Below are 27,352 nucleotides of genomic sequence, written 5' to 3' on the forward strand. Positions count from 1 at the left end.
GTAGCCCGTTAAAAATAATAAATAAAAATTATTTTACAGTTTTAATATTTTAATAAAATGTTTTGGATTATCGTCTTATCATTCATAGGAGCCGTCGTTGGTAAGTTCAAATAATATCAAAAATTCTTGGCAACTTTTAAAAGAATGGAGAAAATGAACCTAATATATATATATATATATATTTATATATATGTGATTATATATCGTTGGGGTAAAACCAAAGTGGCTCATGTCATATTTTTTCAACTTCAACCAACAAAATTAAGGATTCACTTTGAAATTTGGCGGACAAAAAAATAAGTAAGTTGGTGACATTACAGGCAGTGTTCCCTCTAAAGTGTGCTCGTGTGCGCGTACACACAGCTTTCAGAGGCTGCACACACGTATAGATTTACTGCGCACAGACGTATTTCGATGTAATGTAACAATGTTCTCGGTTGGCAGGTTGAGAAAGTTTGTTGTTGGCCCACTTATTACCCGGTTAGAATGCCAAAATTTCTTCATTGGTTTTTGCACAAATATTAGTCATCTCCAAAAAAGTGCGCACACACCAAAATTTCTGCGCACACTTACTACAAATAATTAGAGGGAACATTGATTACAGGATTCTATTCTAAACCGATTCGAATAGTTTACCATTCGATTTGATTCGACATGCCCGTAGGTCACTTTAACCGTTTCACGGGTACTTTTACCCTCCTATGTGAGACCTCGGTTTAAACAAAGTTGCATTAAGCACGCACAAAGAGCGTATGTATAGTAAGTGCCTAGTGGGTGTTTGTAGCGTTACTGTAAGTTTTTTTAATCTTTTTGTATGAGACCGTGCGACCTTGCTTAGAATAGATTTGTAAACACAAAACGCATTGGTAGCTATAATGTAAACAAACCAGCTAATCAACTATATTCAGTAATCTCACTTATTTTTGAAGTATTGCGTAGCTGAGCAACGAATAATGTTAGTTTACAGACAAAACATATCGCCGTTTATTTGCGCTATTACAAGACAAAATACTATAAGCTTTACTATTCTGTCAGACCTGACCCGGCGAAACGACGAAACTCAAAGTTAGTACAAATAAGTTTTGCCAACGCTCCTAATGTCTGTGCAGATGCACTGTGTCAAGGAGATGATAACTGATGACAAATAGATAATGGGCAATTTCGAATACTCCCTCAATAACCAAAGGTCCGAAGAACCCATGTGCAATAGTTTATTTGTTTATTCTGAAAACCCTGTGTATAATTTACGTTTTTATAAAAATCTTTGGGGCTCCCGAAGTATGCGAACCAAGATGGCGGACATCGGAATGTAATATGTGTACTAGGGTAGGGTTAGGCCATAATTTTAGGTATAAATACTACGGGAGGCTCTTGGCTAGTCTTCGAACTGGTAATAGGACTAAAATAAGGAAAATTGGAAAAAAATTATCGCCTAACCCTAACCTGTTACCCATGTTACGTTCCGATGTCCGCCATCTTGGTTCGCATACTTCGGGAGCGCCAAATCTTTCCATACTTCTAAGGAGATGTGTATGATCCTAATTAAAATATAAATAAAGCAAACCTGATACTAACAAAACAAAATGGTCTTTAAGTGTAGCAAGATTGCTAATATTAGCAAATTGAATAGGTTGTAATGGTCATTGATTTACGAAGTGCATTATTGGCGCACCGTTTTAGAATGGGCACAGCGTGACCATCACCACTACGTAGGTATTTTGGTTATATTCAAACAATATAGATATAATATAGACTCACGGACTTGAAACATTGCAAAGGGAATTTATCGATACCATACATTGTTTAGTTGAACTTAAATACACGAACAATTGCTGATTGAAAAGCAACAAACCTAGTTAAGATATATTGCGAACTGCCTTCACAACAAAATTGAAATTGTAAAATTACTTTATATATCAAGCACGTGATGGTCAACCGTGTATATAATATTGCGTAGTGTTCTTTTCGAATGCGTAAAAATAAGGCGTATAAAAGGCATTATATTTACATCCTTCAAGTATGCTCATTTTATTTTATTCAGCTGTACCAGCGGACATTTGTGACCAAACGTTCGAAGTTTTGCAAGGGCAGACTCGAACCATCAATTTCTTATTCGACACGAACTATCCCGGTAATGCGAACTGTGTGTTTCATCTGAGAGGAACTGGAGCCGAACGATTGAGAATTAGTTTTACAGAATTTGACATAGAGAAACATGCTCGATGCAAGTAAGAAAAAGTATTGCTTTTTCCTCGAAGTATTGCCACGTTCCCATAGGAGTAGCAAATAGGTAGTCTGAGGAGAATGCCCCCTCCCTCTCTCCCAATTTTTTGACAATTGTAACGCACTTTTGCGCCATTTTCGGTGAGACAAATATTCTTTCGTATTTTCCAACACCACATAGAAACTTCTCAACCCGACCCGCCAAGCCTTTTAGTGTGGCCCTTGTCAACACTCAGATTTCCCCCCATCAAGCTTAAAAATTTTGTAACGAAATTCTCTTTCGGAGGTGAATGAACCATTATAGTTCGCACTATTTTTTCAAGGTATATCTGAATTAGATGCTAATTTTTAGTTCATCTTTTCCCGCATACAATGCTTTTTAGAAACAACATTTCATTGACTCAAATTAACGACCACAGAAATCGGAAATGTAGCAGAATGGTATTGTTCTTAATACGGGGCGCTCGCATAACAATGCCGACTTAACAGGTGTCGCAGAAAAAATTTAATGGATTGGCAGGGGTCGCGAGCTTTAAAGTTTGGAGCGGCTAGGGCTAGACAACACATGACAAATAATCTTTGGTACGATCATTAATTCATTAACCAACCATTATATTTTCAGCTTTGATTCTCTGGAAGTATTCAACGGCCCGACTATTGGAAGTCCTCCCGTGAGAAAGCTTTGTGGATATGAGGTACCATCTCCCTTTGAAACCAACGGAAATGTGGCAACCCTCAGATTCACTTCGGACAGGACTCTACATAAAACTGGTTTTATATTGCAATTTGCTACAAGTATGTGCGACAGTGGTTTGTTTTTAGTAGACAAGGAAGTGAGTTGTTGTTAATGATGGGACGACAGAAACTGAACTTTGATTTGATTCTTTTAGTATATTAGGTTTTAGAGCTTCGCAAACAGTGGGGCGAGCACCACAAGGGGGCGTAGACAATTTTTTGAGGGGGTGAAGCTAATTAAAAATGGAAATATTTGTTGGATTTGATATTGCCCTCGTTATTTTGGATATTTACTTTCCATTCATGTATTCTCAACGTTAGGTATTGTTATTGTTGGGTTGTTGGGGTAAAAGGGGGCTTTTCAATGTTTTAATGTTTTTCGTATTTTTTGCACTTCCCTTCACCGATTTTTGTCGTTTTTTAGTGTTCGCTGTGTTTTAAAATAGGAAATAAGAATTCATAAATAAATAAATCATATTCTTAGTTTAGGTATCTCTTATTCAGTTCATCTTGGGTTAGGTAAGGCAAGTTATTAAATCTAGAGTAATCCAAGTTGAACAAAATCGAAGAAAATCAGTAATGAAGCAATGCCTAGATAGGGCAAAGTTACTAGCAAACAAAAACATGACAACTACAAAAACATTAATCCATATCCAACATAGACTGCAACCGGACAAGAAACCTTGTTTCGCCATATTGTTAAGCCTCCCCCAACCCCGAATAAATTTGTAAATGCTATCTCATTCTAGAAGTTGTACCATAAGATAATAACGTGTTAACTACTTTCCTTTTTCCCCGCATTTATATGAAAATCCTATCCTCACATTTATTTAAATATGCATTTCCTCATCCTTTCAGAAACGTCGGAGCAATTCAGCGGTCAATGTGAGCCAACATTTACAAAATCAAGCGGTGGGTTTGAGTCACCGTTGTACCCCAACAATTACCCAAACAGAGTAAACTGCAACTACGAGATTGCGCCTTCGACTGGAAATCAAATTTTGATTCAGTTTCCGACGTTTCAGTAAGATATTTGTTTTTGTAGAAGACCAAATTTTTTTTTTAAATGTGTGTACCGGTTAGGATTCAGGTTGTGCGACATCTTGGTGCGCATACCTCTGGAGCATCCTTTTTATATATATTATACGTTTTTTACTCATAAATATTGCTCTGCACAAGCATCGACTTCATTGCCATCAAAGTGAGGTGATGGTAAAGCTTTGAACCTGGAATTTTTAACCCACAATGACAAAATTGTCAATAAATAATTCATGTAGCGAATAACCTCAATTAGCTGCGATATTCACGATATGGTCATCATGCACAAGCATTTACATTTTGCGGCAAATAAATCTGTTTTATGTTAATTGATGAAAACATCTTTATGTGACGATATGCTTCCGGGTTCTAATATATTTTAGAATTTCTGTCCTGCCTGTTTAGCTGAGTGGTTCCTTTGAATCAAAGATAGATAGATTATGCTGAAACTCAATATTTTAAGAACGGGTTCTTTTTTGTATCGAACCCACTAACAACGAGTTCCCTCATTTCCATAAATATGTGTTTGTCACTACAAAAGCTACATTAATATGACACGCCTATATAAATCTTATACATAAGTTTCGGAACGCCAATTCTAACACTAGTCGTCAGATGCGGTGCCCATTTCATGTGGCTATCTAACGTCTAAAAATGTGTTTTTCGAACGATGAAGCCGCCCCACAGAGGGGACGTATACAACTTTTTTGGAGAAGGGGGTGGTGGCATCTCTTGTTTCAAAAAACCATGTTGAACTCATACTTCTAATAACAAGATCGTGTTTGGTGATTATTATCACAACATTTCTATTACATGCCCTTCATCCAAACAGATGCAAATGATAACGTTTTGCAGGTTGGAGCGATCATCATCTTGCGTTATGGACTATGTCACGATCTCTACCAGAAGCAAAGTCGGTGAAAAGTTATGCGGAGATCTAGACGGGAACGCTTACTTGGTATCGGGATCTCTCGCCTCTATCAATTTCGTGTCCGATCGTAGCAGCACAAGAAGGGGATTCGAATTGACATATCGAACTATCCGTGAGTAGATTTTGCTCTGTATTTGATATAGCATTATTAATATTCTTTAGTTACACGTTACAAACGAGTAAATTGTGCAAAAGCGTAGGCGCATGTTCACTAAACGACGTAAGTACTTGTATTTCGCGTGGTTTTTTGCAAATGTTATACCCCACTACCACCTGGCTCCGCCATTCAAACATTTCATCACTACGACCTCACAATCATGTCAGAGAGCTTGCCAATATATAGCTGCGATCGCCCGAAATGGCATCTTTGCCAACTCGCCAATGCCAGCGATCTCTCTCATAGATCGTTGCGACGAGAAAACGAGAGAAGTAGCTTGCTCGATTTCGAGTGACTGTCTGCGCGTCTTGGATGACAGTTAGAAAGTTTGGAGGGCCTTATTACGTTACGGTGACGTAATTTTTGAATGACGTAGTCAGGTGGGAGTTAGGAATAACGTATGCAAAATGGTTATGCCACGCCAACTAGAAGTACTTACGTCGTGTTGTGAACATGGCCCAAAGCGGAAGTGCGACCGGCGATTAACACTAGCAAAAAACACTTCAATTAACCATTTAATAAACGAAAATTTTTAAACACGCTGAGGGAGCAATATCAAAATAGGCAATGAGGTGTGTAATGAAAAAAGTCGAGAAGTTAATGGGCAGGACTGTTAGGTCGGAGAAAATTAATTAATAATCTTCTCCCGGCTCCAAGTTAAAATAAAAATTTCACGACTCCAGCTTCAGAAAAATTTTGACTACGACACCAGCATCTAACTAAAATTTCAACAAAATCAAATTTAAAAACACAAACTTTGGCAAGTTATTATGCAAAAGACTGTCAAGAACGCTCGGTAAATCTAATCTTTTTTGAGCTGTTGTAGAAAATTTTGACTTCTGATCACAACTGAAATATCAAGTTTGGCGTCCCATCTCCGGAGAGATCAGAATTTTAAATGCAATTCTGGATAGTTGCAAAATATGACTTCCGCTCCGACTTTAGTGTAAACATACCGAATTCGCAGCCTTGCATCTGGTTCTTTCGCGACCATTAATTCGTCCACTGAAGAAGAACGAGGAGCGGATTCGAATAGATTTAATTATCGAACTAAAGGTAAAAATTAAACTTTTGTGAAAAAGAAGGAAGACAAAGTTGGGGGCTCCCGAAGTATGCGAACCAAGATGGCGGACATCGGAATGTAATATGTGTACTAGGTTAGGGTTAGGCCATAATTTTAGGTATAAATACTACGGGAGGCTCTTGGCTAGTCTTCGAACTGATAATAGGACTAAAATAAGGAAAATTGAAAAAAAATTATGGCCTAACCCTAACCTAGTACACATATTACATTCCGATGTCCGCCATCTTGGTTCGCATACTTCGGGAGCACCCAAAGTTGTATAGGTAGAAATCATAATCGAATTCCCGACTTCAAGTTGAAAACAATGTGTCAACATTGACCCGTCCATTCAACAAAAGAACCTGGAGATTCATTTATTTTTTGTTCACATGCTGCTTCCCAAAACTATCAATATTCACCTACAGGCAAAAGTCGAGGACAAATAATTTTTCAACTTTAAATGATGAGTCATGATCTACGTATTTCTAACGCTTAGCGCAATGCGACAACATCGACCAGTCGATATAACAATAGAATCTGGCGGTTCATTCACTTTTTAACCCGATGCTAGGAAATCTATCTATTCCCAATCTGAGGTGACTTATATTTATTGAGTTGTCTTGGAAAGCAGCATCAGGTCGAAAATGAATGAACGTTTAGGTTCTTTTGTTATATCGACGGGTCGATGTCGCCGCATTGCACTAAGCGTTAAAACTATGTTGACAATGACACACCACTCCGACGTAAGAAACCATTTGTCCCCGATTTCCGAAATTTCCTTTCTCTATAACTCTCTAGACCAGGGCTACTCAACTATTTTTACCGAAGGTCCGCATACAAAACTTTAAACATATTTGGGTCCGGACTTCCCAGAAATTATATTTCGGCATCCTTAATTCCTCGGCCGACTAATGATAAGATTGTCAAGATTGTTTGGTATGACGTTATTGTCCTTTTCATATATATTTTTAAATCTATAAAAGTGATTTTATAAAAAGAAATTTCAAAAGTGGGGCTAATGATCCAAAATAAAGAATTATACGCGGTCCGAATCGAATATCCGAAAGGTCCGTATTCGGACCGCGGTCCGCCAGTTGAGTAGCCCTGCCCTAGACCAATTGCTTTAAAAGTTTTTAGATTTAGCGGTTTGACGAGTCCCAAGATTGTTGTCGTTTCTAGAAGGCCATTAGCTGCAAAAATTCTTCTGGGCGTGGTTGAATTCGTTTTTCTCTCTGGCGTTTTGCCTGTTGACATCAACAAAATTGAAAAAAATAAGTACTGCAGTCTGCAGCCGTTCAGCGTCAGCATGTCAATGGTACTCGTGCTTTGTAAAAATTTTAGGAGTGTTTTAGACTCAAACCGAATCAGAATCAAATTTTTAAAATCAACCTCCGCTTTGTTTTGTTCGAACAGAAACCTGTAAAGACTTGGATGATGTTTGTGAAATTGGCTGCAGAGTTGGCGATGATAGTATGCTTGAATGTACTTGCAAGCCAGGATTCCAAGCAAAGAAAGGCGAAGCTCAATGCACAGGTAAGATTTCTATATTTCCCCCCATTTCGGTATCAGTAACCATTGATCTCAAATGAACATTGAGCGCACTAAAATATTGTAACAACATGTTGAAAAAGCGTGTCGCCATAACCACGCAAACCGGAACTCCGTCAGTGCCTTTAAAAGTTCTTCTACTAATAATTATATTTCCTCTTATTGGACGCTCATATTTACAAGGTGACTTGTAGATCAGCCATTGAACCTATTCTATTTATATAGGACTGTATCCAAAAGTTTTAGCAATCTAGGACGTTTTGCACAAAAGTTATGTTCTCTCTGGAATATTTTCCAGATTATTGTTTTTTAGGTCAAGTTGAATTATATTTTATCTCACTCTCAGGCATTCACACCTGTGTCTTTTTTTCTACTCATCTATTTTTTATGATCCCGTTTCGCTGTTTCACATATGTTTTAAATTTTTTCCCCGACACTTTTTATTTTTAATTTCTTTTCTTCCTGTCTTCTTTGTTTTGTTTGATATTCTATCGAGAAAAATATCTATTCTCTTTTTGATTCTTTTAATGTAATTTTCAGTTCCTTTGTCGTACTTTCCCTCCATTTCTGCTCCTTATTTTGATTCTATCTCATCTTTTGTAAATGCTTGATTTAATTCATTCTCCTCTTATCCCCCAAACCTCTTTTCAATTTTATTATTTTTCTGACCTTTTTAAACATTTCCACATTTCCCCTGGTCTTTCTAATTTTAGGAATTATAGCCGCTAATTTCTTACAGTTCCCCTCATCCTTTGAAAAGACATTCCAAGTTCGTATGTCTGCAATGAATTCTTTCTGCGTTTCTCAATTTCTTTTCTTTCATTATTTCGTGAATCATTTTCATATATCATTTTTTTTATGAACATCTTTTTTTCGTGATGTTACTTTTGCGATTTGCTTCTCGATTTTATTTTTTATTCCCCCCGTTTTTTACTATTTCACTGAGCATACATTTTTCCATTTCCCTTTTTGTCTCACAAGATAAACACACATAATCTATTGTATAATCATTACAGATGTGAATGAGTGTTTGGTAGACAACGGAGGATGCACTGATCAATGCAAGAACACCGAAGGCTCGTTTCAATGCGGTTGCAGTACAGACGGCTTTTTCCTAGCTCCCGATGGATTTAATTGCACGGGTAAGAATTTAACTTGATTTCGACGCCTATTTACGCTTTTTGATCCAAACAAGGGATATACAACCAGTCTCAGAAATCTTTGATATTGTGGAGCAGAGGTTTCCAATCTATTATGACTCATGGCCCTCTTCCCGAGGGTATTAGCACTCATGGGCCCCCTTTTTATTATTCTAGCGGTATTTATAATTTTATTATGATCGGTAAATTTCAAATCACATTATGTTTAAATACTTCATAATCAACAAAGTGAAATGTGTAATTAATTTTCCATCTTGATGTCATTTAATTTCTGAATCCTCTCTTTCCAAGCTATATTGGAAACGACTTTAGTGTTTTGTTGTGATATATTTGTGAATATGGCTTCAAACTTTGACTAGAAAAACAGCACAAAAAGCATCTATTTTAATAATATTTTTTCCACAAAAATATCTTGAACGAGTGAAAACTGGACCCTTTTCTGCCTTTCAGATCGCTCTTGTGCTGTTGGCAATGCGGGATGTGAACATAATTGCCATCTGACGGGAGAAGGGGGTTATTTTTGTACGTGCAATAAAGGATTCAGGATCATGGGAGACCAGCATAACTGTTCAGGTAACGAATGAGACACGAAGTGTTCATTGTGTTTCAAACGACGCTTATTCAGGCCTTTTGTCCCGAACTTTATACAAATATTCAATGATATCGACTGATAGGTAAGACACTACTATTATTTGAAGAAACCAGGATCTTTCTAGATCAGCATCGCCTACTCAATTTAGCGAAAACAGTTAAAAACATACAAATAACGTAATGAAAAACGTGGAAAACTATCAAAAACCTTGCAAAAACATTGAAAACCCGTGAAAACCTACCAATAACCTTGTCAATGAGAAGTAGGGGGTTAAGGTATGTAACTTGCAAATTGCAATGTCAAGATAGTAAATTCTAACGCTTCAGTCGCTAAGCCATGGCGCCAACCTCGTATGGATCAAATTGTTCAATTGTTATTGTTTTGGGAGTTGTTTAAATTGCTGTTGTTGTTACGATAAAATCTCTCATATCTATAATTAATGGACCATGAATCGACAGCAAATTTTCAGTACTAGAAGATGAAATAAGTAGCTTCTATCATATTTTACATCCCTGAACTATGGGCTCGCATCCACAGAAAAATGAAGTTCCGAATTTCAGTTCGTCAAATTTTTTGCCGTACGCTGACAACAGCAATTTTAGGAATGTATTGTCATTCACCCTGTGCTTTATTACCCGATATTTTTGTCGAAAAGCTCATTCCGTTTTGTTTTTCCAACACGAAAAATGTGAAATTCTTTCCATAAATGGTTTATTGAGTACTAATAACTAATTTAACAATTTCCTGAAGATGTCACGTTGCAATTTTCCTTTAGCATATATTTCAGTAAATCATATCTAAACATAACTCTTGCAATTTTGAATTGATTAGTAGTTTTGAGTGCATTTCAGAACATTTCAATTCATAATTTTCTTAGTGACTTGAAGATTTTCTATATCATTAAACCACTGTGTCGGCTTTGTTTTCCCCTATTTCACATGTTCTGTTTCACCATACAGATATAAACGAATGCACTGACAAGAAATATCAGCACAGCTGTGAGCAGAGATGCATCAACGATCCGGGGTCTTACTATTGTGATTGTGATGAAGGATACATTCTCAGTTATAACCAAAGAAAATGCAACGGTAAGTGGTGAAAAAATAGTCAGATTTCATTGAATTTACGAATCCAGGTTGACTCCGACTTCGAACAACAGCATTTTTCGGAGATGCATAGTCGGGCAGAGTCAAGTTTTATCGGATTCACAAATCCGGTTTGACTCCAACTTTGTGAATTTTGCCTTCTAAGAGCTGTGCAGTAAGAACTCAAGTATTATCTTGTTTAAAAAACAGTTTCACCACAATTTTTATTTGAAAATATTACAAAAAAATGTGTTGTTCATAATGGTATCTAAACAAGTATGACGATAAACAGTTACGAGTTCAAAAATACAGAAAAGAACTTGAAACTCACTCTTAAACCAACTCTTTTTCTTAAGAACTTTTTTCAAATTTTGCCCCTCTGACTTAAAACCCTCTTATTTTCTCTACCATAGACGTCGACGAATGTGTGACTCAAGGATTGAATTGCGATCATGAATGCCGCAACTATCCGGGTGGTTGGAGTTGCTCTTGTTATCAGGGTTATCAAGTTAATCCGACAGATCCAAATGGATGCATCGACATAAATGAATGCCAAGCAGGTAAGGGATAGAGGGTGATATTTGGCGTATGTTACCGCTAAAGCTATGACACAAATTATTAAGCTGGTTCGTCAGATCCAAATGGTTGCTAGATAAGTGCTAAGCAGATGGGGGGGTGAAGTGGGTGGGTATGTGTTCTCTAAAACCAGTAGTTCTCAATCATTTTTTTTTTCATGGTCCATTTTTGTTACTCAAAAATTCGTGTGGCCCATCAACTTTTTATTGCAAGCGAAAAACTACAAGAAGAATCAGGATCTTTCTGCAAAAATGAACACTTAAACGTTCATAATCAAAATGAGAATTACATCGTCATTGATTGCGTTAAAATCAAAATTAACTAGTGTGAAATAAAAACACTTGCAATTTTTAATATCTCAATAAATATCTCAATTAATATCTTTTCCGTTGCCCATCTCAAAATCTTTCTGTGGCCCAGCACAGCAGTGGGCCATGGCCCACTGGTTAAGATCTAGTGTCTTGAACTAATACAAATTACTTGTTTCTAATTATGAATTAAATCTCATTCCATATCCATATATAGAGTTCTGATCTTTTATTATTATTTTCTGTTGGGACTTTTCTTATTGGTAACGCTGCCAAAATACCCAAATTTCGCTCCTCGCACCTTGAAATGCTATTCCATAAATTATTGTAATTTATATATAATATGTGCTTTCAGTATTATGAGAAAAAAAACTACTGATTACTGATATCTTTACAGAAGCAATGCCAGCACATTGCAAAAACTGTGTGAATTTTGAAGGCGGATTCTCATGCATAGCTTGTGAAGACGGGTTTACAACAAACAATACAGCGTGCTTGGATATCGACGAATGCGATACCAATAACGGAGGATGCCAGCAGGTTGTTGTTGTTAATATGTTTTATGGCGCTGATAACATCAGTGGTCTTCTGCGCCATTAACCATTTCAAACTAAAAATGCTGTATATACTAACATATTATATAGGGTGTCCATAAAGTTCATTTACAATTTTGTTAAGAAGTCAGTTCTCAATATAACTTAACCAAGTTTGTTGTAGTATTTTTACTTCATTTAATACACCTGTGAGGGCCAAAACAATATATGGTATCGATAAATTCTCTCTGCAATTTTAAACAAATTTCAAGACTTCATGGACACCCTATACATTATTACAAATAAATTAATGCTATTAAGTAAATAATTTAAAAATTTTGCTTGTAGATAAAAACAAATTCAATAGCAAGATGTCTGTATCAGTAAACACTTCTTCCAAAGTCAGTTTTAATTTGAATTTTTTGGCTTCGCGAACGACAGGAACTCTTTGCAGGCATAGAAATTATCAATCCTTCTTGTCTTGGGTTTGTCTACCCGTTTTATTGAATTTACGTCAGGTATCTGGAATAGATTTAAACCCCGATTTTTGAATTGCCATTTTCTTGGTCTCTCGAAAAAACTTAATTTATCGCCGAGTAACCTCGTGACTTTGTTTTGAGTAAATTCTAATGATAATATATTATGGTCAATACCACGTTTTCCCCTAAAATTTCTGTTTTGCTTTGGAATATGTGAATGACATTGAATTCCCATTTTCTAGGAATGTCTCAACTTTCCAGGTACGTTCAAATGCAACTGCCAATCGGGGCATGAACTGATAGCTGACGGACTAGATGGGGAATCGTGTCAAGATATCAGTAAGTAATCAGATATAAATTTTTATTCGGTGGTGTTCCACACTTTTGCTTTAAACAAGGCTATAAACAAGATATCTGTTCATTCGCTTTTATCAGGGAACCATCAAATGCCAGTCTGAAAGTAGAGAAGCGCAGAGTTTTTCTGATGCTCAGCGATTTGTCTCTAAACAGTTTGCTCTGCATCAGTGGTTGTCAAACGGTGGCGCGCCCCACAAGGGAGGGGTAAACAATTTTTTGAGGCGTCTTGAAGATAATTAGGAATAAAAATATTTGTCAGATTTGATATTGCCCGCCCTATTTTGAATATTTACGTTCCATTAACATATTTTCACGTGTTTTTTAATGAAACATACTTTTGCCTTACTACCTGTTATTCGTAGCTTGCTGTTAGATAGTTATTTTTTAGGCGGTCTGCGAGACTTGACAAATTCTAAAATGGGGTCGCTTTAACCACTAGCTCAATATTTATAATGTTATATATAATTAATTTTTTATTTTTATCAGATGAATGTGAACCAAATGATGGATTGGGACCGTGTGAGCATTATTGCGAGAATTCAATCGGCTCGTTCACTTGCCATTGCTTGCCGGGTTACGAACTGACTATTGGAAGTGGGATTGCTTGTCAGGTTAGTAATGAGGGTAGTGAATGAACAAGAGTATGAATTATAGATGTACCGATACCATTTTCCCACCGATAACCATCTGTACCGATGCCGATCCGTACCGATACCATTTTCCAACCGATAACAATCTGTACCGATGCCGATCCGTACCGATACTATTTTTCGACGATGCCGATCCATACCGATACCATTTTCCCGTCGATACCGATCTATACCGATACCATTTTTCCGACGATACCGATCTGTACTGATACCATTTTTCCGTCGATACCGATCTATACCGATACCATTTTTCCGACGATAACGATCTATACCGATACCATTTTCCGACGATAACGATCTGTACCGATACCATTTTTTCGACGATAACGATCTATACCGATACCATTTTTCCGACGATGCCGATCCGTACCGATACCACATTTCCGCCGAAACCGATCTGTACTGATACCACATTTCCGCCGAAACCGATCTGTACCGATACTATTTTTCCGACGATAACGATCTATACCGATACCATTTTTCCGACGATAACGATCTGTACCGATACCATTTTTTCGTCGATACCGATAATATTTTCCCGACGATACCGATCTATACCGATACCATTTTTCCGACGATAACGATCTGTACCGATACCATTTTTCCGTCGATACCGATACCTTTTTTTGCCCATACCGATCAGTACCAATATCATTTTTTCCACCGAAACCGATACCAATTTTTCCGCCGATACCAATACCATTTTTGCGCCGATACCGATTCGGCCATATCACCGATATTCCTATACCGATATTCTAATAATATGTAATTACCATCAATGCATGTAATGTTCTTGAGTGGACAAAATAAAATATATTGTCTGTGAACAGTATACACTGAATCAGAAGAACATGACATGGCATGTTACTTTTAATATTTGAGCTGTAGCAGGAGTCCAATTTTTAAACTCACCCGAGGTCGGAATTGAAATTTTGAATTTTAATGAGCATTTTTATATTTTTTAGGATATTGACGAATGCGCAACCACCGCTAATGGCAATTGCAAACAACAGTGCAACAACCACCAGGGTTCGTATTCTTGCAGGTAATGACAAAGAGTTGATCCAGCATAATATTTTTGCAGAGAGAGTGAGGAAAGTAAATAATACGTGTCAATTGTAGATTGCAACTCTCCTAACAATATTAGTGCTCCTTCCATTTTCGGTTTAGTACTCAAGACCTGACTTTGACCAAACTTGAAACTCTTCTATGAGTATTCTGTAACTTTGTAACTGTAACTTTTATATTAGAACTCTTTTCACTTCCAATTAAAACATTACGCCTAACCTTTTCTATCAGTGCTCTCATTTTACTCATGCTTCTATCCTGCTTTGAGCAAACTTATGACGATCTGATATTTTCGTTTTCAGCTGCTTCCCGGGATACTGGATGACCGACGGAGTTTGTCAAGATATTGACGAATGTGTTGAAGATAAACCGTGTGACAAAGAGTTGGTGAGTACTATATAAGCCAGGGTGGCCTGCGGGCGTAATGCGGCCCACAAGGAGAAATTGTGCGGTGGAGAATGGCCAATTTCTGAATGGTGCGCGGGAAACTAGTTTTTGTTTTAGTTTAATCTGATAAGTGATGCTTGTGCGAAGCAAACAACGCATGTCATAAGATCAATAAAGAAAGTTTTTGTGCATGCAACTACTAGAAAACCTAAAAGTGCGTCCTGTGGTTTCACTCTGTTATTTCTATCTGACCCCTCCTGTATTAAAGGTTGCACACCCCTAATATAGGCGGTTTGTATCTGGAGTCGCTTACACATTCAAAAACGTTTTGACTCCAACCTAGACTCACCACTTCAGCCCCGAACGGGGCCGCGGGGATCGGATAAACTTACACTCTATACCAATTCCGACCCATTTAAAACGACTCCTGACCCCGGATTAACAGAAATCTGACTCTGATTCCGTTCTTGACTCCAGATTGTAAAATACTTTAACTTTGACTCTATCTACGAACATGACCGGATTCACCAGACTCGAGATTTACAAAAAAAATTGACTCCGATTTTGTCTTTGACTTCAGATTGTAAAATAATTTGACTCTGACTCCATCTCCGAACCTGGTAAACTTACACCAGATTCTGATTTACAAAAACTCAGACCCCAAATCCCGTTAGACTCCATTTGTGTCATGTATTGTTTGGTCTTGTATTTTTTATTTATTAAAGTTTACTTTAGATCACAGCAATTGCCCATAGTTGGGCCACAGAAAAATGTCAGAGTGACCAACCTAATATTAAAAATTGCTAGACTTATTTATATTCGTTAAATTTGATTGTATTAAAATGAAATAAAATGCAGTTTTTTGTTATTAAATAGTAATTTTTATTTTAAATACCAAAATAGAAGTGTCTATCTTTGCGAAAAGAATTTTTTGTTTTACTCGTAGTTTTTTTCCTTGTATGAGAGCAAAAGTTAATGGGCCACAAAATTTCTTCGGCAATGAAAGTGGGTCGCGAAAGATAAAAAAGTTGAGAACCACTGGTTTGATATGCAATGTAGTAAACGTCTGACCCGTGCTGGACTTTCGATCATGTGTTTTGTTTCAAATGAATTTCAGAATGATTCGAAAATTCCAACCACTTGTTGTATAATATCGACGTAAGCTACGTCGTCGCCAAAGAAAATATAAAACAGTACAATAGAGCGATTCTCAAATATGAAATGAAGTCAGTGATAGTAATATAGTAGTGCGTACACATTATTTTACTGGGCTTGTACTTTCTCTTCAAGGGTGCAGAATGCGTTAACACATTGGGAAGCTTCCATTGCATTTGTCCAAGCGGGTTCAATGTTGTTAATGCAAGTATATGCGAGGACATTGATGAGTGTGCTAACGGCACTTTCGGTGAGTATTATATGTTTTCATTTGTGAAGGAGCGTGTCTAAGGCAGTATCCCCGAGAAGCATGTTGTAGGAGACTATACATGTAAGTTTGCTACTTAATTTGATGATTTATTCATTATTAATATAAACATTTCACTCTCACTTGACTTTTGATTCTCGTGCAAAACAACATTTATAATTTGTTTATTCCCCAAATTATTTTTAAAGTTGGGTACAAAAGGCATCAATATCAGAAACTCGTTTAGGGAAGCAGAAAAGTTTGGCACACCCACAGTAACGCGGCGTCAAAACAAATTATATTCCGATCCGAACTATTTGGGAAACGCTATCTGGTTGACAAAAATTTACCGCTCCGGATTTTAATTCCAGATTTAAAAAACGACTCCAAGCCCTACAGAATTAGGTTATTTTTCGACGATTACTTTGCCCTCTGCTTGCTTTTTAGTTTTAGGTAAAAAAAATTAGTCCCGACCCAACCTCCAGGGAAAAGCATCATCTGTTTTTTTGATAGGGTATATATGGGTCTAAGGGCGTTTTATATTGTTTTAGTAGGTTTTGGTGCATTTTAATGATTTACACAACGTTTTAGTGAGTTTTAGCTAGTTTCTATAGGTTTTGGCACGCTTCAATCTGAGAGGCGCAGGATTCAATGAATATTTTTGCAAAAGGCCGCTGAGACAAGTACTTGATTTTCCTAAAACACCTTTAGCTAAATTTAAATGTGAAGTTGTCTGAAATGAAAAATTCAAAAGAAATATATTAATTAAAGACAGAACATCAATCGACGCAAATTTTTTTCAAAGGGCAAAGAAACACCATGTCCAGTTAATGTTCATAAAAAACGAATTTTCATAGCTTTCTGCAAAATCAGAACGGGGGTGTACAAAATACTTTTTGATGAACATGCGGCCGCGGGCCGTAGTTTTTCTACCACTTAACTATTTGCTGAATTCCAGGTGCGACACACGGATGCTCACAACAGTGCGTTAACACTCCTGGATCTTACCGTTGTGATTGTCACGACGGATACGCAGACAGTGGAAACGATTCTTGTGTCGGTAAGTGTTATAAAGTGACCGTATTCTTGTCTTTTTAATATACAAGATAAAAAATTCTTCCGGGGGAGAGAAAAGCCGACAAAATGGCATTATCATGTAGCAGACCACGGCCTTTCGTCCGTTTACCAGTCTTTCTCCCCCCTTAATTTTATCGTGTGACACCACACTTGAGTTTGAATATTCAGAAAATGGCTTAAATACCGGTGAAGTTCATCAGTGAAAAACATAAGACATTTTCATAAGTTAAAAAATAGTTTCATCGCGGTAATAATAAAATAAAACCATACCCTTGAAATGGAAAGCTGGAGATCATACTGCCTAGTACGAGATGGTCCACTTCAAAATGATTGACAAACATAAATAGAACTGATTACAAAATAGAGTACCTGGGTCTTGCTAACTCATAAATACCAACTCCAGCTCGTTTCGCCCGCTGATTGGCCCATGCAGTCACGCTTGACTTTTTAAATTTCTACTTTATCTACGACAAGGTCTCGACAGAGTAAGATTTGGTCTGAAAATCTAACGTCATGTCGGGTTGTTTTACTGTTTTATTCGGTCGTTTTGTATCTTTGTTTTTATCATAGTTAATGTCTCACTAGAGTAGATTATTCATCTTCCACTCTCTTTTCCAGACATCAACGAGTGTCATCAGAAACCATGTTGGTTCACATGTGAAAATACAATTGGAAGTTTCCAATGCAGCTGTCCTCCTGGGTATTTCTTACTTGCTGACGGGTTAAGGTGCTCAGGTAAGGACTTGTTTTCTCTTTTATTCAATGTATTAACTACCATAGCCAAGCAAATCTAGACATACACTATTTCTATCTAAAATTCTAAACCAATACTCTGCCTTGACCTACTCTTTGAGCATGGATTTGAACAAGCTGCCATTGATATTTAGGACCTACCCTGTCCAAATCTTCACTCAAAACAAAGGTCTAGTCCAGACATGGGCAAAGTACGGCCCGCGGGCCAAATCCGTCCCGTTGGGTAATTCATCTGGCCCGCGTGATGCTGCCACAACTGAACTGAAACCAAATTTTGATGTTTTAGCTGAAAATAGCTCAAGGAATTTGTTGAGATTGCGGTTAAATTTAGTTTTGGCACGAGGCTTATTGTTTTCCACCTTTGCTTTGTAACACTGTAAAAATTGTTCTTAGAATGTTATTTTTTACGGCACACTTACATGGCCCGCCACTCTAAGTGTGCAAAACTTTTGGCCCCTGGTTCAAAAACCTTGCCCACCCCTGGTCTAGACCAATTGCAATTGATATGTGTTTTGGCCTGAATGTGGCGCTCCAGAAGTATATAAACCAATCTGGAGGTAACTAATTTTGTTCGCCTTAATTATATCAAGTTGTTTAAAGGGACTAAAACCTATGGGCAGAAGGTATCTTCACTTGGCTAACACAGACAGTCCCAAACTCGTAATAGAACTAAAATAAGAAAATCGGAATAAAATTATGACCCAACCTAGTAACATCACGGGAGTACCCTGACTTTCGCTTCGAATAAGACTCTAGTCAAGTAAAAACTGCTATAAAAAGAAGCTATTATGCTCTGAAATTTGCTCATACCAAAGCTTTTGAGAGGCAGTCACAATTATATGCTAATATAGGTACTATGGTTTTGGGTTGGGTACCCGGTAGTTTTTGTATATTCCAACGAAGTGCTAGTTACAGGGTTCGACACTGGTAACTTTAGCTCAGGGGTCGGCAACCTACGGCCCGCGGAGTACTATAATCCGGCCCGCGACGTCTCACTGAAATATAGTAACAAAACAGGTGTTTTGACGATTATATTCTTTACGTAACAGAATTTATTGTAAGACAAGTGTGGACTAAATTATATTATAATCTAACAAGTATAAAATTCACCAGAACCCGTTTATTTAGCCCATAATTTAATTATAATTAGACAAATGGCAACAAAACGCAGAACAGTTGATGCCAAATGCAAATGGTTCGAATGAGGAAATAAATCTATAATATATTCGAGAGATGTGTCACTGCTTCATATTTTTTATAAAGAGTATCACTTTTACTCATATGTGCGCCCGCCAATGTCTTTCAACCTTTAATTTTGGCCCGTTAGCGACAAAAGGTTGCCGACCCCTGCTTTAGCTGGTCGTGTTCGAATATGTGAAAAGTGAATTTTTTTTTCATAAACTTTTATTTTTCAAATGAACTCACTTAACAAACTTCCATTTCAGACGTTGACGAATGTGCGGCAGGAACCGTGCTGTGTGATCAGGAATGTCGAAACCTTATTGGACATTATGAATGCGCCTGCTACGATGGATATGAACTGACTAGTGATAACTATACTTGTTCGGGTAAGTCGCAACAGTTTTATTTGAGCTGTTTTCTTTCTGAAAATGACTCTGAAAAGTCACTGATATATAAAGAGATACTATATATCGAAATATCCGGAATCTTCGAGTTTTGGCATTGGATATTTATTTCATAAAAATAGGTTTTCATTTATTTCGCAAGTTTACACACATTTCACTCAAAACGAGACACTAATATGCAAGGGCCTCTGTATGTTATATATACATATATAATATTCAATATATGTTTCTTAAGCAATTATATAAAATGACCTTTTTGCCAATGTTCATTAACCAGCGGTGACATTTAGGAGGTTTGCCCAAACCTAAAGGGTTACGTGCGAAACAGACGTTGTCTAGTAATATAGCTTACGTTGCGACACACATTCGTAAATATGTCGTACAGTCAATTATAGACCGTATACTACAGAGCTATGAGTTCGGCATGGTTTTCTGAAAATGAAAGATCATTGGTGAGTTCGATACAAAATAGAACCCGTTTCAAATAATGAAATTCTGAATCTCACCATTGCTAATAACCTATATATATTACTCTCCCAGACATTGACGAATGCTCTCGCAACATCTCCGACTGTAGTGATGGCTGTGTGAACACTAGAGGGAGCTATCGATGCTATTGTTTCCAAGGCTACAAGTTCACCGAAGACAGCAACAGCACTTGCGAAGGTGGGTACAGGAACGTTAGCGATTTTTTAAATTTCGAAATTGAAATTTAGCTCCCATTTTATACACCAGACCAGAGGTTTCCAAACGGCAGAGTACAATCAGTACAGTCTCGATCAGGGGTGGGCAACTTCATTAGTCGGCGGGCCAGATGTGGGAAAATGAAGTCCTCGGCGGGCCGGATTATTACAAAATAAAATACGGTATCCAATCTTAAATGCTCGACACTCTCTGTCAACTTTACGTTTCTTTCCCTGGTTAATAAAACTTAATACAAAATCTAATTTCTGAAAGTTATTTATATTTAGAATCTTAATATAACTGATAACAGTAGTGGGGAATGTTTATAACGCTCTCTGCTTTGACCTTATTATATTGTTTGTTTAACAAGAGTAAAGCGATCGGCAACTTTGAGGAATGATGAGTCCGGCCACATCACAGAGTGTGGCTACATACTTATTGTTATTGAAATCTGCATGGTGAAATAGTCTTGTTGGATTATGATCGTAGTCTGTGCAAGTTGTATTTTAGGTTGCCATGGAATAGACTTTCATCTTATGGGGACATTAACAAAACTTCCAAGTTTTCTCGCTCACTCGATTCGTCAGCGTGCTTCTCAAACGTCTTTCGCTCGAGTTTCAATTTATTGCCGGCAAAGTTTCATAAGCTGTCTTAACGTTCTTTTTTGTTCATATTTTACGCATTCTCGCCATTTTGTCCATAAAATGTAACTTTTTACGTCACACTTATATGACCCACCCGTCTAGGCCGTAGCGTATCTAGGGTGTGGAAGCCATGGCTCGTGTCATGGGCGCTGTGTGGTCAGGGGCGCAAAAACGGCGGAAAGTTTTAGTTGTATAATATTTCGATAAAATAATTTCAAATTAAAAATTATTAAAACCCGTAATTTTATTTAAATAATAACGTGCAAGTATTTCAATTCAACAATAGCACACGTAACAACTAGGGCTGGGCAAAATATTCGAATAATGAAATATTCGAATGGCATTTTACCATTCGAATATCCGGTACCACGTTACCTGAGTATTGACCTCCGACGTTCTGGATCCCTGTTATGTATAAAAAAAATATTCATTATTCGACTATTCGGTGTTCGTTAAAGATATTTAAATTATTCGATTCGATTTTGCCCACCCTAGACTAACAGCCATTTAATTTTGCTTTAATTTCTAATAAGTTTGTCAAAGCGGGTCGTAATCATGGAGGATTCAAGGTCCACGAAAGCAAGCCAATGATTACAGCCACGTCTAAAATCTTTCCAAGTGAAAAGTGTTCGAGTGGCCGCGAAAACGCTTAATGTTGCGTCACTATTGCATCTTGTAGATTAGTCAACGCTACGCAAATAAACAGGGGGGAATCTATTCGACTAACTAATAGACTTCCGCATTTTAATTTCAAGTCAAGGATTAGTTTTCAATAGAAAAAAAATTTAAAAGTAAGATATCTTAAAGCATTAACAAGAGCCGCAGGAAAAGTTGTTGAGAGCCCTAGTTTGAGAATCACTGGTCTAAATGGTCAAATTTTTGGTCTCTGGTCCAAAAACCTTGCCCGCCTCTGTTCTATATTTTTATACATATTGTTTGAATTTATTCGAAAACACATGCACTGTATAATATTATCGTAATATTAGCGTGTTTCACTTGTCTGCAGATTTCAAGGCGATTTCGCTCCTAACAGTAAATACCACAAGAATTATGGCGGATAAAGATCGGTATTTTGTTGGTGAAAACTTTCTCTTATTATTATTACTGAACAATTTACAGATACGGATGAGTGCGCAACAGACAATGGAGGCTGCCATCATGTTTGTGAAAATACTCTGGGATCTTTCAGGTAATTTATGTCGTAGTAACGTCATGTTTGAAGTAATCAGGTCAGGGCCAGATGCAAAAATTGGGTACTCCCGTAGTGTGTACCAAGTCAGGCCATAATTTTATTTTCTCTTTTTTAGTTTTAGTACGAGTTCAGGGACTATATGCATTAGCCGGGTGAATATACCCATGCCCATGGGTTTCAGTCCCTTTACTCAACTTCATGCAAAGTAGGCCAACAAAATTAGTTGGCAGTCATGGAGCACCAAGTTATCTTGCAACAATAACTATTGAAACGCCAAAGATAACCAGTCCCCAGTTGCGGTGCGCGTTACTTACCTTCACACACACATCTTGTTTGCCTGGCTCAAGCTTTCCCGACATGCCCACTGGTTACCAGTACTTGAGACATTTAGTATTAATTTAATTTGAATATAGTGAATTGGTTTCCGGCCCAATTTGAATTTGGAAATTTGGTACCAAGCTAATTTGAATACAAGGATTTCGTTACCATTCCAGTTTGAGCGTGGTAATCTTGATATCAGTCCGTCTTGAATATGACAATCTGTTTATAAGCTCAATGTGAGAATTGTCCGTTACCAATTACCGGCATAAACCATTCATGTACAGCGGTGTGGCGCATCGTTCGAAGCGATATAATATGCTGTCATCGCAGCTTTGATTACCCTGCGTGGACTCGCAGGTTCGAATCCTGTGGCAAATAATTCTGTGCGACAGGATTGCCTGACTTCTCGCCCCCGTAAGGTGGTTCACGTAACCTCTGTTCGGTTACTCCTTGCTCCACCGTCAAATACATGCTTCCAAAAAATGGCTAACTAATCCCATACCCGACATGAAATGGTAACGGGACGAGAGGCCGTAGTTCGACGTAAGATTAACCCTCCTTCCTGTCATATAAATTCTATCCACGTATTTAAGCATTTCTTTATTGTTCAGTTGTGGCTGCCACGATGGCTATGAGACCGGCTCAGATGACAGATGCCACGACACGAACGAGTGTCAAAAAAACAACGGCGGTTGCGGGCAAACCTGTAGCAACTTTGATGGCGGATACAACTGTACTTGTGACGCTGACTTTAAGCTAGGCGATGATGACCATTCGTGTTCGCGTGAGTTTTTGCTGACCTCAGCGTTTTTTTTTTATGATTTGTTAGCTTGTTAGCAGTCGCTTATAAGTATTTGTTTAAGAAAAACAAAATTCACAAAATTATTAATATGGCGTGACAAGTACGTTTCAAACCTTGTCTGAGGTTTTGTTTGCCCTCCTGATTTCATAATCAGTTTTTTTTATTTTGTTTTTACCAATCATTTTATTGCCTGTTATGCTGATTACGGAGTCGAAATAAACTTATATTTAAACTAAAAATTTGCTAAAAATAAGGTCACGCCCGACTTCTTGCTTATGCTTGTTATGATATCTTTTTTTTTTCTTATCATTCTGAGGTCATAAAAAAAGTATAACAGCACACTTAAGTTATTTTTTACTGCAGTGTCCTTGTTTACATATATGTATACTGGTTCTTCACTCATTTGAAATTTGGCTTCTGCTAATTATTCAGTCGGTCGTTTATTTGTCGTCACAAAAAAACAAATAATATTGGGAACGAGCGCAACTTGAGCTTAAGAGCGAGTGCTAACATTTTTAATAAATTAGAAAAGAGACAAATCGAGAGGATTTTACAGCAAAAGCAATTTTGAAAAATCATGTGAATAATAATTAGATGGAGAGAAGTTAATGAATTTAAAAAAAAAACTTGCAGCAAAGTCTAATTCGCTGGGCTAACCTTACTCTTTGTAACAGATTGTCCCTCGTGTGAAATGTTTGAGCAAGTGCAAGCTGACGTTGAATCCATGAAACAAATGACACAAAGGGTTCAGGAACTGATCGAGGCAAACATGAGACTCGCTGCTACGGTAAGACTACTAGAATAACAAAAGCACAAACCTTTAACAACCTTCACAAAGTAAGATTACTCTTAATCCCTATGCGTTTGCCGATAAGACAGCGTAACTAGGCAAAGACAATGGTATTTTGGATCCATTGTTGATCCAACAAAACAATAAATAGTGGGAATTGCGTTGCCAGTAATATAAAGAAAACTAGCGCTCCAGTTTTCTCTGTTCAGTCACTAAAGAAAAACTTGTGCCTTCAAGCCTGACGTACACTTGATCACCTGCATGCTTCACGGGCCGCACGAAATTCCTTAGCGGGTCTCATGCGGCCCTATAATCAGTATTTATTTTTTCACCTTTTGAAAAATACACTTTATGCGAACGATAGATATTTTAATTAAATATTGCGGTCTCAGTTTAATTTATGGTAACACTTTCAAATCAGTGGTTCTGATGCATCTTTTTATTGTTTTTTTTTATTCTGGCCGCGTGGCACCAACATCGAACCTTTTGGGGTGGGGAATATTGGCACAAGAAACGTACTGTGGGAAGATTTTATAATGTGGCACAACATCCTTTGTGACGAAACACGTAAAACGGACGAAGGCGATCTCTAAAAAAGAGACTGGTAGCGCTATAAACGCCGTTCAGCAAATACATACAGTATGGAGCACGAAATTTAAGCTTGGGGTCGCGACCCATACTTCAAGAACTACTGTTGTAAACATTGCCTCGTTTTCGCAGTTTTGCGTGTCATTTGTCAGTTTTTAGTTTTATTTCCAAAAATTAGTAAATGATGTGTTTCAATTGTTATTTTGTCTTCCGATAAGCTTTAGTTTTATTGTGTGGATCAGAAATCAGTTCCGAAAAAGCTGCGATAGACCAGGCTAAAATTAGCTAGTACGTGTAAGAGGCACGTGGTTGTACATTTTAATATAAAATAATGGTTTTGAGCGTGTAAATTAGTTTGTCAACGATCCAAAACACTAGCGAAATAAGCATCCAAAATTTTGCAATAGTAAATTATAAGGAGAATTTTTCTGCGGACAATGGTCGGGGAAACATCCATAGGTATCGAAGCACTTACAACTCAAATCTTTGTAGTTTAAATTTATTCAAAGATCTATGAATCGTTGTAATGGCCCCGGGCAACCCAATTTAGTGCATTTTAAGTTTGTTAGTTACTTCTTCCTATTTAGTTTTCTAATTCTAACTCGATTTTACTTTTAGGTTTCCAGACTGGAAGACCAAGTCAACGATTTGATCAGCAGGAATTCTTAATATTCGAAGCATACGAACGAGATAGCGGGAGGATAAATTTAACGCTGAAATTTTTGTTCACTTGAATCGTTCCACGTTTTACTTAATGGACCATATTTGAATAATTAATTCTCCTATTATGAACATTTGCTCATTGTAAAAATGTCGTGTAATGCATCACCATAATTCTGTATTGTTTCAGTAGTTTTGGTATGTCAGTGGTCGCCCGTAGCGTTTGCTGCAGATGAGTTTTGTTTACTTCTGAGTGAGTACCCGTAACTTTGCTCAGCAGTGAGTCTCCTTTACTTCTGAGTGAGTGCCCATAACTTTGCTCAGATATGAGTATCATTCAATTGTGAGTGAGTGCGTGAATAATGCACAAGTAGCTCGTGGTGTTCCAATGTCCTCCCTCAATTTTGATTAGAGATTAGTCTTCTTCACTTCTGAGTGAGTGTGTGCGTACAGCACTAACTTGAATCTATATTGTATCAGAAGCCCTTGGCATTCCAGTGCTACACCTAACTTTGTATAATATGCGCTCGGTTAATAAGTATTGCTTTAAAGATATCAAGGACGTTAATCGGTCAACCATTCCCCCGATTACTATAAATGGTGGAAAGACGTTACACGTTTTTTCATTACATATCGATTTTAATCGGCAAGTATGTTGATGGGTATTTGTCTGTCTGTTAGATGCACGCGATATCTCACGAAGGCGTGGTTGAATCTGCTCCAAATTCATCATTGCATGTGTATTCATCATATCTCGGACCAGAAGCCTATTTATTTTGGATGAATTATGTCGTATAATTAGCGAGTTATTAATTAATTAGTGATGGGACACGCGGTGTCACTATAGAGTCATGAATCGAAACCGCAGTTTCGATCGATATGTCTTCGGTCTCCGACCGATATTCTTGTTTGAATATTCCAAGTATTCATTTGAGCCTAATATTAATTACTAAGTCTCGTAATCGTACCAAGAGTTATCACATGATCTTTTGATTTCCAAAAGCTGCTTCTTTTTGTCTCAAATTTGAATATATTATACAAGCATTAAATACAACATTACTTTGAAATAAGTTCCCCGGCCGGGAAAGAATTATACTGTTTATTCATGTGGGGAAGCGGGGAAGGTTGGGTATTTTGTATCTGCTTGTAGTGTTACTTATATTGGCTCATTTATCAGTATTACAATTCATATTTATGCTCGTATTACGAACTATTAAAAAGTCAGTACAAGTTGTGCTATCACTGAACATCAGTAGTGAGAAAGAGTATCGAAATAGGCAAAGTGATGTAGGTGTTTTAAAAGTTGGGGAGCCACTGCCTTATAACATCAAAACTAAAACTAATCAGCCTACTATTTATGTTCTATTTCAAAGATGAAGCGAGGTAGCCCGTTTTCATAGGATCTTGGGAGGTTATCGTACAATAGGAAAGAAGAATAAGCGGCCATGAAGTATGAAATATTGAGGATTAGGAGCATACCATAAGCTCTAAAAAAGTTTTAAATAAATAACCAGGGTATAGCAACGTGCGAGGTGAAATAGGCTACTCCCATGGATGTCAGCCCATTTTGAGAGAACCGAATTTAAAAAAAAAAGTTTTGTAAAACCTCGCGACTCAAGGATAAGCTCAAATACTAGACGTGTTTGTGAGCAAAATAATATAAAACAATCAATTTTATACAACATTGATTTCCCCATGAAGTGAGAAAACTGCTCGTTTTTGCCGTCAGCATTTCTGGAAATCGACGCAGTGATGCCCCCAACACATGCAATCACTATTGGGCAAAACTTCCAATTCCAAAAAGATTCGCATTCTATTCTTATATTTTTTACAAATTTTATCTCAAATGCTGGGCTAAACATCCAAGCTAGTGTCTAGTTCAAGTTTCTTAATTGAGCCTAACAGGAATATATATATGTATACACATTAACATAGTCTCACGAAAATGAATGGAAACTCTTGG

The 27,352-nt window shown here is 37.3% G+C and overlaps 1 protein-coding gene across 1 annotated transcript; it reads left to right on the plus strand.

Annotated features, from left to right (window-relative positions):
• On the plus strand, window positions 1-26,459 carry LOC120330220 (uncharacterized). Its single transcript, XM_078118745.1, has 24 exons — window positions 1-100; window positions 2,042-2,228; window positions 2,846-3,018; window positions 3,817-3,982; window positions 4,852-5,039; window positions 7,561-7,680; window positions 8,712-8,837; window positions 9,306-9,428; window positions 10,407-10,535; window positions 10,946-11,092; window positions 11,814-11,956; window positions 12,671-12,767; window positions 13,272-13,396; window positions 14,401-14,480; window positions 14,806-14,890; window positions 16,181-16,295; window positions 17,251-17,352; window positions 17,988-18,104; window positions 19,568-19,690; window positions 20,249-20,374; window positions 22,156-22,225; window positions 23,161-23,333; window positions 24,026-24,138; window positions 25,348-26,459. Exons 1-24 carry the CDS (start codon window positions 58-60, stop codon window positions 25,396-25,398), a joined length of 2,922 nt encoding a protein of 973 aa, XP_077974871.1. The 5' UTR covers window positions 1-57; the 3' UTR covers window positions 25,399-26,459.
• Window positions 26,460-27,352: the final 893 nt, after the last annotated feature.

Source organism: Styela clava, chromosome 12 (genome assembly GCF_964204865.1).
Source record: "Styela clava chromosome 12, kaStyClav1.hap1.2, whole genome shotgun sequence".
NCBI classification, from domain to species: Eukaryota; Metazoa; Chordata; class Ascidiacea; order Stolidobranchia; family Styelidae; genus Styela; species Styela clava.

What these genes read in the sequence shown, in the direction of transcription:
- LOC120330220 (XM_078118745.1), top strand. Translation starts at nt 58, where the DNA reads ATGTTTTGGATTATCGTCTTATCATTCATAGGAGCCGTCGTTG. An exon ending in ATTCATAGGAGCCGTCGTTG is followed by an intron (nt 101 to 2,041) that starts GTAAGTTCAAAT and finishes TATTTTATTCAG; the next exon opens with CTGTACCAGCGGACATTTGT. An exon ending in TATATTGCAATTTGCTACAA is followed by an intron (nt 3,019 to 3,816) that starts GTATGTGCGACA and finishes TCATCCTTTCAG; the next exon opens with AAACGTCGGAGCAATTCAGC.